Here is a 17,683-nt window from a genome sequence, read left to right as displayed (position 1 = left end):
ACATTTAATATTCATTTCTCTAAAGAATTAAGGGCTACAGAATTATTGTCTGTCAACCCAACTAAGCTATTATATATGGGTAGAGTTGACCAATTTAAAACACTGGTTTTGACTCATCGCGTAAAAGCAAACGACCTCGTTTGGCATATGCTTCGCGCGTTTTTCCTTTTTCTTTATTTCTTTTTTGGGCAAGAAGATTGAAGCCTCCGATATCAGAAAGCCATATATAGAGAAATTATTTTCTTGTTATCAGAAAAATGTTGAGTTCGTTTTGATTCAGCAACTGCACGAAGACTCGGTTTCTGCAAATACAATGGCCAAGTTCACCATTTTCAGCTCCAATTTCCCCTTCAATTTCCTCCTGTCTTTGTTCTATTTCCTAACCCTAACCCTAATTGCCAAACCCATTTCCTCTTCCTCGCTCCAAGCCCTAACCAACATCTCCAATTTCGATTCCGACATTGCCCTCTTCGGCGACGCCAAGCTCGTGGCCGCCGACTCCTACGTCAGCCTCACGCGACCAGCGGTCTCAAGCTCCGGTCTTCTTCTTCGTCGAAAACCCTTCAAGTTTCTTGATGCGAATCTCACCAACCCGACGTCGTTTTCCACCGAATTCACCTTCTCGATCACGCCCGGCAACGGCGACGGCCTTGTGCTCGTTTTAGTTCCCGGCGGTTTTGGGTCCACATTCTCGGGTAAGGGCCCGTTTGGGCTGAGCGGTGAGAATCGGTTCCTGGGTGTTGAATTTGACACTGAATTGAATAAAAATGTGAATGATTTGAATGCCAATCATATAGGGGTCAATGTGGGTAGCTTTGTATCTCTCACTGTTGGTAATGTTTCTTCATTGAATTTGGTGCTTAACAGTGGAGAAAAGTTGAAATCTTGGATCGATTATGATGCTAGTTCGAAACGGTTGGAAATTAGGCTAAGTAAATTAGGTGCACCAAGGCCTTATAATCCGATTACTGCATATGGGATAGATTTGTTGGGAATGTGGAGAGATGAGGATGTGTATGCTGGTATAAGCTCATCGAATTTGAATGGCAATTCGTCACAGATTACCAGTGTGTATTCTTGGACGTTTAGGCTTAGAAACGTTCGGCATTCGATGCATTCTCTTCCAGTGAATCCAAGGGGGGGTTCTTTGGATGAGCATGGTGAGGAGCATAAGTTGCGTGTTTGTCCAATGGCAGTTCTTGCCAGGATGATTTTCGTGACTGGGTGTGGAGCATTGGTGGCATTTGTGGTGCTGTTTTTGTGGGCTATTATCGTTGATAGGCACACGGTGTTCCCTGCTGAGCTTCCTGTGAAGCCTATGGATTTCAGGTATGAGAAGATTAATGTAGTGGTAGAGGAAGATGCTGATGGTGTGAAGAAGTAGAGCGGAAAAGGTGTGACCTTTTGCTGTGAATGTATGTTGTTTGTGTTGTTGTAAGTTCTAACAAACAAATGTAATGAATTCTGTAGTTCTGGTTGTGCAATCTGATAGTCAACTCTGTTGCAATTATCTTTGATGATTAAATATGTCATGTATATAGCTCTGTCTTTTTCTTTCAATATATGTAGCTCTATTTTGTGCAATTTAGTAAAAATTTCCTACTTCCATTACCAGTTTGGAAGGCTAGAATTTTATATGAAAATTTCTGTGATTCTCTAATAAGGAAACTATCTCAGTAGAAGGAAACTTTTATAAGCTGAAGTACTTAGTTGAAAATTTTGTAAAATCTCATTCAAGAAATGAAATGGGGAGTAAAACAAAATTTTTGATATGGTAGACTGGTATTGGTTCCCCTACTTCACCTTTGCTTCATTAGCATTATGTGCAGAGTCTCCATAGGAACTGCCTCAGTATTACCCTTAGCTGTTGTAAGACCTTTTCTTTGTCAATAGAGATACTATATTCTTCTTTGAATAACATAGCTCTACTAGATTTCTTCACATTATATAGTTCCATTAATATAGAATTTAAACTTTCTCCCCATGCCAATGAGATTTATTATTATCACTGTCTGTTTGGTGGTAAAAACATTCGATAATTTGGATTTGTGAAAGTTGGGGAAGAAGATATTATCAGTCTCTTTTTGGTAAAAACAATGCCAAATTGGATTATTGTTGGCATGTTGTGCCCTCTCTGAGATTGAATTATAATTGGCATGCCAAAGTCTGTTTTATTATAGACTTTGGAAGTTGGCTTGTAAGTTTTTTGGTCAATGATGGGTGGGTTCTCGTTACCTACTTGTTTTTATCTTCACTTTTGTTTGCAACTTGTTCAGTGAAGTGAATTCAGAAATCAAAATATAATTGGTTTGATATAATTGGTTTGTTCTTTGATATATATATGTGTATATATATATATATAGGCTCGATCCGGTGCGGACGTGAATAAAATTCTATATATATAATCCATGCCAGCCCACTCCCAGGGATTCTACTTGGATAATTATGGTATGTGAGAATGGCACTGTGGCATGTTTAGAATGTGCTTAAAGGATTTGAACATTTTGTTTGTAGGTACAAAGGTTGAGCACTAATCAACCCAAATAAAATGAATGCTAGACTGGATGCCCAATTTCCCAGAACATGGGCTGGCAAGTCTGCAGCTGGCTTAGCCCGGTTTGTAAACAAAGTAGGCCTACAAATGAGAGGATTGTTGGTGTCATATTACATTTAGAATAATGCTATACTTACCATATTCTTATACTATATTTTTATACCATCTGACGTGTCATTATTTTATTGGACAATGTTTTTCTTTTTCTTTTTGGGTTTTTAATTTTATTTTTTAGTATCCAATGTATAAATGCCATATAAGTTGTCACATAAGGTGGTATAAAATTATGGTATAAAAATATGGTATATGTAGCACTACTGTTACATTTAAGCCCCGTTTGTTTGACCGAAATTCAAAAATAAAAATAGTAATTATACTCGTATTTCTGTTATCCCAGAATGTAATAGGTTTTCAATTCCTATTCTTACATTTAGAACAAAAACATAATCAAAGTTATTGGTAATATTTTCTATTATATTTTTTAATTTGGTAATTGACACATATCAATATATGTGCCATAATTATGTGCCAATATTTCCTATTTCTCAACATTTGATAATATTTTCTATTATACTTTCTAATTTTTCAATATAGCCAAATAATAAAAGAATATATATGGTACTTTTTACATTCTAGATTAACTATGGAATAGAAATACCACATCTCTCGTGGTATTTATATTCCTCCTTTTTTATGGAATTGATTTACAGTCAACTTAGATCAATTCTTTAATTTTGTTTCATTTTCAGTGAACCAAACATAAAGTCTTCCTTAAATGAAATCCAATTCTATTTCAGATTTGGAATTAGGACCAAACAAACATGGCTTTAGATCTACCTTAAAAGAATTTCACAACTATTAGGATTTAGGTGGGCATAGAAGGGATTGAATGTTTTCTTTTGGGTGAGATGGGGGTTAGAGACCCAACAAAAATAAAATTACAACAACCCCCAACTATTTAGCATCATCAGCGCACTTGATAATTGACGTGACTATGTGAGTGACCCTTCTTTTAGAAAGCTTTAGAAAATGCATGAGGAGACGGCAAAGGTCAGAATAACACCATCTTTTCTAATTTGCTTTAGAAGAGCAAACCACAAATATCATAGCCTAACAATCAACAATGGAATCACTTTATCAATCACCAAAAACTAAACAAATGGAAAATGAAAGCAGCTTCGATGCATACAAATATTAGTGGGAGCACATAAAGATTGATGCCTATTCTCTCTTTTCATAATCAAAAGTCCTAGTGGGTCTTAGTGCGAGCTCTTTATAGTCTTTACGATTGCCCAATCCGATCCATCAAGCTCTGAGAATCCCTGATTATGGATTTGTTGTGAAAATATTCTCTCTCTTTTTCTTTTTATTTTTTGCTTTTGGGTTTTTGAAAGAACATATGCTAACTTCTATTAACTAATCAATTTGACTAAAAAAGATAGTTCAATGGAGAAACCCCACTGTTGTAACACAAAATCTCCAAGTAGCTTGAGTCCAGAAATCTTCGGTCCTGAAAACATAGAAAACCTTCGGAGGTAAGGGGGCACCGGTATGGTGCCGGCCAAAGGCTTTCCGACGGTCAAGTTAGAAAACAAGATCAATTATCAACTCAAAGCATTGGCTTAGAGCTTTGAAATTACTTACCTTTAAATGATCTTATGAGAGTCTATTTATAGGAGATGATGTAATCCCTATGGCCTTAGGATTGTAAGTTGATTTAAACTTGTAATCACCGGGAAGTATAATCCATATTGGATTGAACTCCTATACTTGAATCCTTGTTTGGAGAGGATTCAAGCCATTTAATTCGTATGAGAGTTGGTTTCCTAGTAGAACATGAAGTTCTTAGGTCCCTTTAGTCGTGGCTTGTATAGTAATACCTCCGTAAGCTTGCAATTGGAAGCGTCCGTGAGTTTGGGTAGGAACATGGACCCATCCGCGAGCTTGAAGGAATCTATGGGTTCGGATGGTTCCATGGATTTGGGTGTGTCCATATGTTTGGAAGCATCCGGCCCTCTTAGATGCATGTGAAGATTGTTCCTGTTCCCCTTGCTCTGTGCTCAATGGGTCCTCCCATTTTATGGTGTTCATACCCCCGGTGTTGTTGATGATGGCACCTTGTCAATGGGACCCTTTTAGACTTCCACAAGTATGGGTCCTATTGTTTGAGTCAAGGCACCTCCTTTGTTATAGGTAATAGAACCTTATCTATTGGTCTCATCGTATTTATAAGAGCATAGGTCCCATCATCTAAGTCAAGGCATCCCCCATTTATGTAATATCTAGGGGCCCTATGCCTTTCTCTAATTTCTCCGGACCCACTTCAAATATGTGACATAGGTTCCATGTAGAATTTATCTATGGTCCCACAACGTCCATAACTTGTAGGTTTCTCAAAACATAGGTCATGTTCTTCTAACATCATGTGTCCTATATTTCATGCATTTTCCAATGGACCCATGAGAATGGATAGGTCCCCTCATTTCTTTATGAGAATGGATAGGTCTCATGCTAGAATAAACCATGGTCCTATGCTAGAATATTTCATAGTCCCACACTCACCATTAATTTTTGCTTTGTAATTATATCCAATTTGATCATTACAATTTATTAATACTTTGACAAAAATACCCCTTAACCTCTTTTACTTTCTTTTTGTATATTTTTTTCAACAAAGAAAATGTTATGGATGCCTTTAAAACATATAAAATATTTTTTTGGGTGATTGATACATGTAATTATTGGGAGGTACTTTACTGCTTTTACCATAATTTGTTTCCTGATGTTGCAAAATATTTTGCGGCTTTCTCAGCCAACCGGTCCCAAATTTTCTATGCTGCCATCATCGCAAGACTCTTTTATTGAAATCATTTTATATTGAAACAACTGGGAACAATATTAAAACATATAAAAGTCCAAAATAGATTGGTGGCCCATCAATTTAATATATTAAGATATAGAAAAGAAATCTTAGAGAGATTCTTCCTAAAAGAGCCGTGAAATCTTGGGCTAAATAAATGTGAAAAACATCCCCATCTAAATTAATGATGTTGATGGTTTATCTATTCTTAAAAAAAGAAAAAAAAAAAAAAAGGCTGATGGTCTCAATAATTGTAACTACGGTGAAAGTTTCAAATTTTAGATACCACGAAGAGATTTCACATTTATTGAATTTTCATGTTCAAAATTCAAAATCAGTTGATATATGTAATCTGTTTTTAAGAAAAAAATATGGCCAAACATTTCACTTTTGGTCCGTATAATTTGGGTCATGTTTTATCTTGTTTCTATAGTTTCAAATGTTATGATTTTAATTAAGGTCTATTAATTTTAGGTACCAAATTATAATATTTTTTTATTTTAACTATCAAAACATTTATGTCATTTTATTTAGGTACTAAATTTCAGTTTAGGTACCAATTTTAAAAAATATGGTTATATCGAGCTGTGACTGTCTAACAGTCATAACTTTTTTATTGATTTGTTGTTTTTTCAATATTTGTAAGGCTTAAACTTTAATGTTTAGTTTTTGAGTTATATGACTTCATCCCCCAAGCCTAAATCAAAAGTATTAAACTCTTAAAAATTTTAAATTTTTATAAATTTGAAACAGTCACAGTTTAATCACAACTGTGACTGTTCGACAGTCACAACTATATAACAAACTGATTTGTGACTTAATCCAAAATGTCTTACTCTAGGTTAGTACCTAAACTAAAAAAAATTAGTGGCTTGCTGCTTTATTGAAAAACTATTAATATTTGGTATTTAATCCTAATTTTCTATTTTAATTATGTATTTTATAAATTGTTATAATTTAATTATATATTATGAATTTGATTTATTAAATCGTCAAATTTATTATATTTTTTGTCATATAATTTAGAAATCATTGCAATTGTAGTCATATATTTTACAAGTCATTAGTAATTCAATGACAAATTTAACGAATTAATGAACGAAAATGTTATTAGAATAATTGAACCAAATTACAAAAACAAAATATGAGATAAGCTGTGAATAAAATGAAACACTACAGACCAGTTCAGGTGATATCCATAAATTAATTTTGAATTAATTTTAGGTTTTTTTTTTTTTTTTAGTAAATTGGTGGGTTTTTTTTTTTTTTTTGCCAAGGTTAGTAAATCGGAGGTTAAAAGGCCAAACAACACAAAACATCCTAACCAAAACCGTTTTCGAATGTAACACATAATCTAATTTTAAAGTACCCCCAAAGCCAAAAATTACCATGACTACCGTGGCACATGGTCATCCGTTGGATGATAGACAGTCCCAAGATCCACGATCGAGAAAGGATCCAATTCGAGGATGACACGGAACGCAAGTGTGAATGGTCAAATGGGTCACGCAGCCAGAGGAGGAGAAGAGAAGCAGTGGCTGTCTACCTAACTAACGAACCCCACGGGACAAGAATTTAAGCGGGGGCGGTCTGTTTCTTGGGGTGCACAAGATTCTGACACGCGTATCCAACAATGCAGCGATCGATACGAGTGGTGACAGTGAATTTGAAACGCACACACAACAATAACAACAATAATAACATTTGTTTGTTTGTTTACGAGAGAGCGTAATTGGTAAAAAGCTTAAAGCTTTAATTGTATTCCTAAATTGGGTTCCTCCTTTTTCTGGTTGTAATGAAGTCTTCGCTTGGATTCAGCTGAGACAGCTATAAAAAGAGAGCAGAGCAGCGTTTAGGGCTACTCTGGCTGTGACATATATTGAGGAGGAGGAGGAGGAAGAGGAGGTGGAGCAGACTCTGTGGCTCTTGGGGAATCGGGAGATAACTATGGGCGCTAGTGAAGTCGATTCTGGTCCAAAAAAAGTAGACGATGATACAGAGATCCCAGAGACCGCTCATCAGATTAGCACAGGTTTTTTTTTTTTCTTTTTCATTTCGTTTTTCTTGCTTATTTTTTATCTGGGTTTGGCTTTTTTCTTTGATATTATTGCTTTTTATTACACGCCAAATCCCCACAATGTATGAAGTTTGAATTGAGAAATGGATGCTTAATTACAAATTTACAATGTTTTTGTTTGGAGTTGAGGAGGCTGTCCATAGGTAAATGAATCGTTTTTCTGTTTTGTTTATTTGATTCCTAAGAAGTTTGTTCTTTTTAGTTAGGAATTGGGGATTAAATAGTTTCTCACACATATAAATATATAATAAGTGACTATTGGACGTTGAAACTATTAAGTAGGATATAGTTTTTAAAATTTTGCCCAAAAAATAAAAGTTTTCATATTGCCCATTCTTGTGTACTCGTAATACAATTTTAACAAAGAAATAAAGAATTGGGTTCTTTTTGTTTTTGGGGAATTTTCATTTCACAATGATTTCAAATAGCTTGGTGATGTTGGTGTTGATATTGCTCTCTTTCTCAGCTTATATTTGCCTTCTTGGTTTTCATAGATTCATGGTTTCAAGCGGGCTTTGTCCTCACCACCGGTATCAACAGTGCATATGTCCTGGGATACCCTGGAAATGTCATGGTTCCTCTGGGTTGGATATGGGGTGTAGTTGGTTTACTTGTAGCCACTGCAATATCACTGTATGCAAATACTCTTATTGCCAAGCTCCATGAATTTGGGGGGAAGAGGCACATCAGATACAGAGATCTTGCAGGATTTATTTATGGTATGAGCAAAAAGGAAAGGAAAAGAGAAGTTGCTTGAATTCATTTCTTAACTTTATCTTGTTCATTTGTTAATTCACGGTTTATGCCTCACCTTCTTTTTTTCCCCTGATGGGGCTATTCGATTGCAGGTAAGAAAGCTTATTCTCTTACATGGGCATTGCAATATGTCAATCTTTTCATGATTAACACTGGATTTATCATTTTGGCTGGTCAGGCCCTCAAGGTGAGAGCAAATGAGGAAATGAATTTACATTTTCCTGTCACATTTGCATGTTAAATTCAATCAAATTATCTACTTCACATTTCATTGCCTATTTTCAAGAGAAATGTCAATCTTATCCTTTCTATATAGTTTTGTTATATCTTTTTCTGGTATTCAGAAATTTGCTGCTTTTTTTTTTTGTTCCCCCTTATATTGTACAGCCATTAGGGACTGTACTATGTAAAGATGAACAGACTAATGTCTTATTGATTATGACAGGCATAAGTATTATTCATAAGACCGTGTCATGAATATGATTATTTAGAGTTTGAATTATTTTTCTAAACTCGGTTGTCGTTACATTTGCCATGCAGGCTACCTATGTTCTGTTCAGCGATGACCATGTCATGAAGCTCCCATACTGTATTGCCATAGCTGGCTTTGTGTGTGCATTATTTGCCATAGGGATACCTCACTTGTCAGCTCTAAGGATTTGGTTGGGGTTTTCAACATTCTTCAGCTTGGTATATATTATTATAGGAATGGTCCTGTCACTTCAAGATGGTAAGGATCATACAACTTTGTTTTTTTTTTTTTTGCCAGTGTTGTTTAGAAGTGCCTGGATTGTCATACTTTGAGTTTAATTTGGACCATGCACATGTCATTTGCTTGTATATTGTGTTTGAATTAAGAATTTAGTGTTGAAAATGCATTAACAACAGCTATGTTGTTCTAGGCATTAAAGCACCAGCCAGGGATTATAACATCCCAGGGACAAAAATAAGCAAAATATTTACAACAATTGGAGCGGCTGCTAACCTTGTTTTTGCATTCAATACGGGAATGCTTCCAGAAATACAGGTACTGGAATTTAAATCCTTGAGTTTTCAGTTCACATCACATTGTCCACAATTTTTTTTTTTAAATAGAAGTTGTGTAATCCGGAGCTTAGGTGTAATTTTCTTTATTAAACACCTTAATATATGGATGCTATGTATTTAATGACATAATCATGAACCCTGTGAGTAATTAAGCAGTTTTCCTTTCTTATTTGAGGGCATTCCACCTTGTTTGAATCTTGTTTGTTCTTGCAAGAACAATTCAGAGCACCCTCCGTCCTCCAGCTTCATAATATGTTGCTCAGATGGAAAACTTCTTGTTGTTCCATTTCTTGTTGATCATCTCAGAACTTTGTCGCATGTTGGTTACCAACCTAGCAATCAACTCCAACTCCAACTCTGACAATTTGCCTAGTTTATAAACATTGTGTTTGTTTTCATGTTTGAAGGATTCCTGTCAAATGTCCCGTGAGATTCAGTTGTAGCTTTTGTCTGGAAAAGTCCTCATTCTTGATCCATTTGATATTAATTTTATCGTCATCATCATAATATCTTAGGTTGTAAATTCTCTGCACCTAACCTTGAATCAAGTTCTTGCGATCCTTGAGCTCTTGGACAATGAGTTGTTCTCAATTTTCAGCTGGTTAAAAGATGAAAGCTAGAGTAAACTGCTAATTTTAATTTATCAGAATTCAGAACCCTGTTACTTGTAGTGACCTTCACGGTTGTACTTTTCAGAGGATCTAGTGAAAGAGTGGCATGTTTTACTTTATTTGTCTGCATATTATCTACTCTCTATTTTTGTTTTTAACAAACTCACTTTATTTTGGCTGTGTTTATGTGACAGGCCACAGTGAGGAAGCCAGTCGTTGAAAACATGTTAAAAGCTCTGTACTTTCAGTTTACAGCTGGAGTTCTACCATTGTATGCTGTTACTTTTGTGGGTTACTGGGCATATGGATCCTCTACATCATCTTATTTGCTCAATAGTGTCAACGGCCCAGTTTGGGTGAAGGCAATGGCCAACATTGCTGCCTTCCTGCAAACAGTCATTGCTTTGCATGTATATATCTCGTTTTCTCACTTTTTAAGTCTTGTATCATTTTCTTGTTGCAGGACTAACCCAATAAGCTTTGGCTGCTTCTTCATTTTGTAGATATTTGCTAGTCCAATGTATGAGTATCTGGATACGAAGTTTGGGATCAAAGGAAGTGCACTGAAACCTAAGAACTTGACATTCAGAATCACGGTTAGAGGTGGCTACCTAGCCATTAACACACTGGTCTCAGCTCTTTTACCATTCCTTGGAGATTTCATGAGCCTCACTGGGGCCATCAGCACATTCCCTCTTACATTTATTCTTGCAAACCACATGTACATGGTGGCAAAGAAGAACAAACTCACTTCACCACAAAAGCTGTGGCATTGGCTCAATGTTTGTTTCTTTAGCTTCATGTCTCTTGCAGCTTTAATTGCAGCTTTGAGGCTCATAGCAGTAGATTCCAAACAGTACCATGTTTTTGCTGATCTATGATTTCTTTTTCTTTTCTTTTGTTTTTTCTTTTTTATTCCTCAATTGTATTCCCTTTGGCATTTAGGCCTGTGTTTTATTTAAAGCTTAAGCAGTTGATAAGATAGCTTAACTGTTATAGTTGTTTCTTTGCATTTGTTAACAGACCAGACGGGGATTATAATGCTAGGATAAAAGTAAACATTTACCACACCTAAAAAATAAAAACTATTAATTACTTTACTATTTTAAAAATTCGAAAGATGGAACTCTGGAAGTTAGTTTCTCTTCTGCCTCTGGTTTGGCAGGAATTTCCTACCAGATTACTGGGGTCACAATTTCTAATCAGTCCCACATGCCAAATTCTTTATTTATCAGGAAATAAATGAAATGTACGTACGAAGGCAGACAAGAACACAAACATAAGAAGGCAGGCATTAAGCATAAGAGAATACTTTCTCATCAGATCAGTTGAAATTGAAGAAGTACTTGTAGTCCACAACACAGCACCACAAAATGCCGTAAATGTTCTTAACGCATCAAATAAACATCAACACTATGACTGGCAGCAGAACTTTAACATTATGGAAAAGACGGGGAGATAAAGAGTGAGAAATCCATCTAAAAGAGACAGAGAGCGATCCTCAGTGACCTTATGCACAATTGATATGCTGTAAAACAATTACTATCTAAAGTCAAATGCTTCCGAACAATGAGGGAAAGAGCTACTTCAACAACACAAAAATCAAACAATATCAATTAACCTAATGCTTCAGCCTTCCAAGAAACAAAGGTTCCGGCAGACTCCCAATATCAATTTGATGAATCTTCAAAAATCCTGCAACCATTCAGGAACAGGAAAACATTTAAACTTCAATATGGATAAAATGCAACTCATCAATCATCATGACACTAGAAGTTTTTACCCAGCACAGAAAAGAACTAAACCAAGCTTGGGTGAAGACCATCCCCAGTTAAAGACTGCTCTCATGGCTAGAATATTTTTCCATTGTCCTGAACTTGTAATCTATGTGTTCCAACAAAGTAAGAAGATATTTACATTTTTAATTGAGAACTCCCTCTTCCAATACCACAAATCCTAGATATTTCAGTTCTTAGCCCAATGATGGAGATTTGCACTAATCTTACAATGTTTGACAAACAAATCCAAACCACAAAAAAAAAAAAGATATTATCCCTTAGACATAAAAATCTATATCTTACCTTATTTGGCATTACCCAGATATCAATTTTACAACGATGCAGATGGTATTGAGTAGTACGAGAGGAACTCTCAAGTACTGTGTTGCATAAATGAGACCTATAAGCTGTCCCTTGAATGATTTTGTCCTGCCCACTGAGAATTCTGAGAAGCTCCATCCCCTAGGCGCAAGGAAGCGGTCCTCATTTAATATTGCTAATGCATTTGCAAGAAGCAGACAGCCTTCAAGTAGCGTCCACAACCCCATTTACCTGTAAAATAAAGAATTCATTTCACAAGTTACAAATGACTTTGTTGAGTTTTAGGCATTCAATCCCCCATCCCCTCTTTAATCTTGTATGTAAATGACAAAAGAAGAACAATTCAACAAATTTTCCTGTGCATTAATCAAAAGATGTGAGAGCAGAAAATGAAAGCCGAGAATGTTTCTCTGTAAAACTTAATTTGACATTTATAATGCAGTCTTATTTGCATTTGTGGATATCTGGATATATATATATATATATATATTTTTTTTTTTCTTTCTTTTAAATGCTACAGACAAGTAATCAGTTGTCTGACCCTTCTATGATTCACTGATGGCTATAAACAAGTCTACATTTATTTGTAGATGAAAATGCACATATTTTAGAAGATCGAAGTAAATCTAGACCACGTAGCCTTGTAGGCAAATCATGGGTCAACAGAGCATTGGTTGTGTGCTTTTTCAGTTCCCTAAACTTGATGTGGAGAATATACAAAATTCTGATGATGATTGGGGCATCAGTAGCTACAATATTGAATTAAAAAGAACTATGCCCCCTTAATGGAGGAACATGTTTTAATAATTAATGATATACAAGCTGATCATTAGTTAGATCTTAGATAGATCAGTTATATAATTGAAATTTGTTGGTAAGACTGAACTATTTTAAGCTCCACAGACCAGCCTAAATTTTTACATGAATCCTAACATTTACAGAAAACTGAAATCTTGTACTATTCTGCCACAGGAACAACAGTAAGTAAGAGATTTCTACACAATTTCCTTATCCAAAGCACCAAACATGGCCTTATCCAAAATTGGGATACAAAATTTAGCAACCCAGAAAACCCAATCCCGTCCTAGAGTGCGTCTATCAACCAAACACATATAAATGTATGCGTAAAAGATGAAAATCAAGAAAACCCATGTCAAATTAAAGATGTAAAACCGAAATATAAACCCAGGAAGCTTCAATGGAATACTATTTCCAAAACCCAATTACGCCCCAAGAAAAAAGGCAGATTAAACTTTCAAATTATAAATTTTATCGGAAATAGATAAAAACCCAAATGCTATTATAAAGATTCGGGAACGAAGATGAAGATCCATGTCACTAACCTGATGCTAGCAGCCGATCTCGGAGAGATGGAGAGAGAGAGAGAGAGACTTGGAGGTGTAAAAGCTTAAAGGCTTAAACAAAAAAGGCTTCAAACACCGAAGAGGCGAAGACTCCAGGAACAAGTAGAACGTGCCTCTTCCTTTTCTTTTTTCTTTTTAATTTTCTTTTTTAATTTTCTTTAAGGTATTAACGACTAAAAAGAAAATTAAGGCCGCGTGAGGGCCTGTTGGTTTAATGGGCCTGCTAGTAGCTTTGTGTTTCGGCCCAGGTTGTTGGGCCTTTTAGTAATTGTCAGTTAACTTTTTGAGAAATTCTAAAAGAATGCTATTTCTCACTATGCATTCAAGTAAAATACTAAAATATAAGTGTGGGATTTGGAAAGCAAAAAATGGGGTCCTTTTAGAATTTCCTTTGTTTTTCAATAATAGTTATTGTTTCCAGAAAAAAAGACCTGGTATCATATGTTATAATCTTACAATCAAGAAGCTAAATTCTCATCTTCAATTGTCTTCAAGACTTTGTGTAATCTGCATATCCCAAAATGAGCTTCCCTCCGGCTATATATAAGGTTCTAATGTACCCAGAAAAAATATATTGATTAAGAATAACCCATCTGTTGCTTCAGTGCTTTGTACGAAAAATGCTCTATGTACATTTCAGATCATAGCTACAACAACTAAAGCATTAATGGGTGTTTTCATGAATATCTACTGCCCCTGAAGGAGCCATCCTTTTAACTTTCTTGTCCCTGTTGTCATCTTCTGGGCCAATGTTGAGTCTCTGGACTTCTCACAGATGCAACCTGGAAAAGGGTTTGCATAAAAGTTCTCCTCCCGTTTTGGTAATTTTCCGGCAAGTCTGGGATATGGTGCTCCAATTCTTTTTTCATGCAACTTCTTAATCCGGGATGAGAATATTTTCCAAGATATCATGCCCTTGTTCAACTTATCAATTAATCTCACAAATCTGTATCTGCAAAATTCAAATAAGTTTAGTTTAATTACAGAGAGTTTGAAATTGAATGAAGTTTTCAAATGGGTAGTTCTTAGTTTGTAAATGCAAAGATTGTTTGTACATACTTGTCAGGGCTGATTGTTTTCCGAAACCCTTCAAATCTTCTATGCCCTCTGACTGCTTTGGCCATATTTCCTTCATAAGAGTAAATGAAAACATCACTCTCTACTGCTATAATGTAGTCCAAGGCAGCAAGCTGATTGAGCCTGTGCTTGAAAGGCTGCAACTCTTCTTCTGTTGCCAAATTTGAGTGGTAGAGTGTATTGGGGTACTTAGCTTGCAGTGGTCTAATCCCATCCTCCCCATAAATCTCTCCAGCCGCTATGTAAATTTTTGTATCAGAAGGAAACCCAATTGCCTCAAGAAATATAGCAACCTCTCTTGGGGTCATGGGGCATTGCCCTTTGAGTCTCTGATCTGTGCCATTGATCCTTTTATTCTTCCAGTGCGGTGTCTGCATCCTTATTTGTTCAAGCTCTATGTCCTCAGCTTTGGTCAGGTTGTGACTGCAGCCTGTGAAAGAAAGCATGTCTTTTTCATATCTGCATTATAATGTGCAAGTCACTTGTCAGCAAAATTGTAAGCAAGAATATGTCAAATCTTTTGTGGTCATGTGCATTGTTGATGTGTTGGACACACCTTAAATGGAGAGCAACATATTTGCTACTATTGCTCCTCAATCTGTCAACCAACTTCGTCGCAAGCTGTTCAATTTCAGGTGCAAATCTTAGTGCCTCAAACATTGCACGGCAGCGCAACCTCTGGATTGAACTAGCAAGATTATTAGCAAGTCTGGAATCTGTGCTTGTAAATTGGAGTACATTGTGCTGCTTCAATAATGATACCATCTGTCGTATGTAGTAACTGGCCTGGACTGGTTAGAAATGGTTACCTTTTATTAGATTCAAACCCCACTGATCTAATCGAAAAAGGTACATTCAAATACAATGTTGACCATATATACCTTGGACCAAGAAACTGGAGCCTTAAGGCGGGGCTTCACGCCTTCAAACTCTGGTGGGAGTGACTCCAAGATCATGATATCATCTCTTAAAACTTCCATGAAATTCTTCCAGTTGAAAATGTCCTTAAAATCACTGAACCAATCACTTTTATGAGACAATGAGAATATTAACTTTTGACTTTATATAATTGTCTAATTTGATGAACTGGTACTATAAATTAGAATGCAAACCTTGGATCAGTCCAAAAAGATTTGTGATCTAAAGAAGGGAGGATAAGGGTGGCATTCATAAGTTTTGCTACTGCAACCATGTCGCTTATCTGCAAGTTCAATTTGTTGAGAACAAAACCGAGAAACAGAGATACATAGGGAGCCAAAAAACAGAGTTTAGATTAGTTAATTGCATACCCCAAGCTTCATCTGATTCAATCCACCATTGGAATGAACTAGGATATAGCCATTTGTGGCAGTTCCATTCCCTGTAACCAAAAATTAAACTTGTATTAATTTAAATGATGTATCCATAGTGGTCATAGTTAGTAATATACGGGATGACAAAAACACATATAAAACATGTACAAAAACAAACTTATTGGGGATAAAAGCTAGCTTTTGGACATACGTATTTCCTTCTTTGTTCGATGAATGCATTTGTAGTAATTATCACTCTGAGGTAGCGTCCAAATATCATCATGAGTCTGACTAGCAGAAATCAAATAAAAGATGGGATCACAATCTCAGGTAACTAAAAAATGAGACCCCAACTGTAAGAAGAATACCAAACCAATATTAGTAATCATATTGAACTATTGATAGATGAGTTGGATCAATCCGCCAATTGCAACTTTGCAAGTGTATTCAAGCTAGCATACTTCATTTTTGTCTTTTAGCCGCAAAACCAACATTTCTTTGGCTAGAATATGAATTCTAAGCAGCCAAAATATCTCTAAAACCCAGAAAGAGAAAATGAGAGAGAGAATATCAAAATGGTTTACAAGACTAATAAATTGTTAAAACAGAGTGATATTTTTAAATTATAATGAATGCATATGTTTTTACTTTTTATTATACAATAGAATTTCTGACCTTGAAAGTCTTCTCTGTTTCTGAGGCACATAATCTTCGCTGACTGCCATGTTTTGTTGCATTGTTGACGACCCTTCAGCTGTTGGTCGAATCAAACCTATTCTTTCCCTCACCCCCAGTTCTGGAAACGTATTCAGCAACACAAACTTGGCCACCATTGACAGACAAGCCAACACCATCAAACCCAGAAAAGCCAACCTACGCACTCTGCGGCGAGAAAACATGCTGTTAGTCGTCGTGTCAGACTTAACGAACACCCGTCTCCTCGTTGTGCTCGAGTTGTGATCAGATGCAGAGCTTGACATAGAGAAAGAAACGAGAGAGAGAGAGAGAGAGAGAGTCAAGGAAGAAAACTTAAGAAATGGGGTAGAAAGAGAGGGACAACGTGTGTTAGTGTTGGACCTGTTTGTTGTTTTTTTGCTTCTTGGCTTTGGAATGTGAGTGGGAGCGGAATATAAGGCGGAAGAGACTCTGTGTTTGAGATATTGTCTCTATAATTCGTGTTGGTAATGCAAACTTAAAACACAGCAACACCATGCACCACATGTACGAGCGATTAAGCAAAACCCAAAACAAGAAATTATGGACAGCTTTCTTTGGAAACAAATTTATGTTCAAAGTTCAAACTACAACGTATTGCCCAATATATTAACAATACTTATTCTAATTAAATTGTTATTTTGCTTCTGCTAAGTGCTATGCAATTGTTTATTTTTGGCCTTTTCTAGATAAATGATAAGGCATTAGAATTTAGTCCAACCAGTTATGATGAAGATTAAGACCTTAGACTTCCTATACACGGTCCAACATTTTTTTTGTTGGCTTATTACCATATGCACTAAGGTTTGCTATGCTAAAGCCACGTTTCAATTGTACTTGTCACAAACATTTAATTATATGATATGATTGTCTAATCTAGGATTTGAAACTACTGCAAGTGCATTGGTTTTACCATCCATTTCTATACGTCATATTGAAGCTGAGACTTGACCATTTGTAGGATTGGAATATTGGATCCATGTCTAAAGCTTCTTATTTGAGTTTAAATTAATCTCTTTACAACAGCCACAAAAAGTAAACTTGGTTTTGTCGAAATTGTTCTTTTGTCACATAGTTTGGTAGAATAACAATATTATGTTATTATAATGAAAATTTATATTATTTATTAAGTTGATTATTGACTAAATATATGTATAGTTTAGATTTGCAATGTGGTAAGAGAACATTACTCTTAAATTGTTGTGAATTTATGAAGAAGCTCGTCAATAACT

The 17,683-nt window shown here is 35.7% G+C and overlaps 4 protein-coding genes across 6 annotated transcripts; 2 read left to right on the top strand and 2 right to left on the bottom strand.

The window, feature by feature from the left end:
* Positions 1-177: 177 nt before the first annotated feature.
* On the top strand, positions 178-1,562 carry LOC147289911 (lectin-like protein LEC). Its single transcript, XM_086237979.1, has one exon. The coding sequence runs from the start codon at positions 314-316 to the stop codon at positions 1,382-1,384; it is 1,071 nt and encodes a 356-aa protein (XP_086094105.1). The 5' UTR covers positions 178-313; the 3' UTR covers positions 1,385-1,562.
* Positions 1,563-7,106: 5,544 nt separating this feature from the next.
* LOC147289910 (proline transporter 1-like) lies at positions 7,107-10,901 on the top strand. The gene is made up of 7 exons (XM_086235051.1): positions 7,107-7,446; positions 7,986-8,210; positions 8,340-8,434; positions 8,788-8,977; positions 9,150-9,274; positions 10,100-10,315; positions 10,409-10,901. Exons 1-7 carry the CDS (start codon positions 7,362-7,364, stop codon positions 10,784-10,786), a joined length of 1,314 nt encoding a protein of 437 aa, XP_086091177.1. The 5' UTR covers positions 7,107-7,361; the 3' UTR covers positions 10,787-10,901.
* Positions 10,902-11,206: 305 nt separating this feature from the next.
* Positions 11,207-13,463, bottom strand: LOC147289909 (uncharacterized). The gene is made up of 3 exons (XM_086235052.1): positions 13,348-13,463; positions 11,987-12,235; positions 11,207-11,600 (listed from the first exon to the last, which is right to left on the bottom strand). Exon 2 carries the CDS (start codon positions 12,229-12,231, stop codon positions 11,998-12,000), a length of 234 nt encoding a protein of 77 aa, XP_086091178.1. The 5' UTR covers positions 12,232-12,235; positions 13,348-13,463; the 3' UTR covers positions 11,207-11,600; positions 11,987-11,997.
* A 275-nt stretch (positions 13,464-13,738) lies between these two features.
* Positions 13,739-16,723, bottom strand: LOC147289908 (O-fucosyltransferase 19-like). 3 transcript variants are annotated; one of them, XM_086235048.1, is made up of 8 exons: positions 16,413-16,723; positions 15,949-16,028; positions 15,735-15,805; positions 15,558-15,646; positions 15,327-15,459; positions 15,002-15,231; positions 14,428-14,904; positions 13,739-14,320 (listed from the first exon to the last, which is right to left on the bottom strand). In XM_086235048.1, exons 1-8 carry the CDS (start codon positions 16,715-16,717, stop codon positions 14,056-14,058), a joined length of 1,650 nt encoding a protein of 549 aa, XP_086091174.1. In that variant the 5' UTR covers positions 16,718-16,723; the 3' UTR covers positions 13,739-14,055. The 3 variants fall into 3 exon arrangements, with proteins under 3 accessions (XP_086091174.1, XP_086091176.1, XP_086091175.1); XM_086235050.1 differs by having other exon boundaries at positions 15,949-16,024; positions 16,413-16,471; XM_086235049.1 differs by lacking the exon at positions 15,949-16,028 and having other exon boundaries at positions 16,413-16,593.
* Positions 16,724-17,683: the final 960 nt, after the last annotated feature.

Source organism: Dryas octopetala, chromosome 3 (assembly GCF_963921425.1).
Source record: "Dryas octopetala chromosome 3, drDryOcto1.1, whole genome shotgun sequence".
In the NCBI taxonomy this organism is placed as follows: Eukaryota; Viridiplantae; Streptophyta; class Magnoliopsida; order Rosales; family Rosaceae; genus Dryas; species Dryas octopetala.
This window is presented reverse-complemented; position numbering and strand designations above follow the sequence as displayed.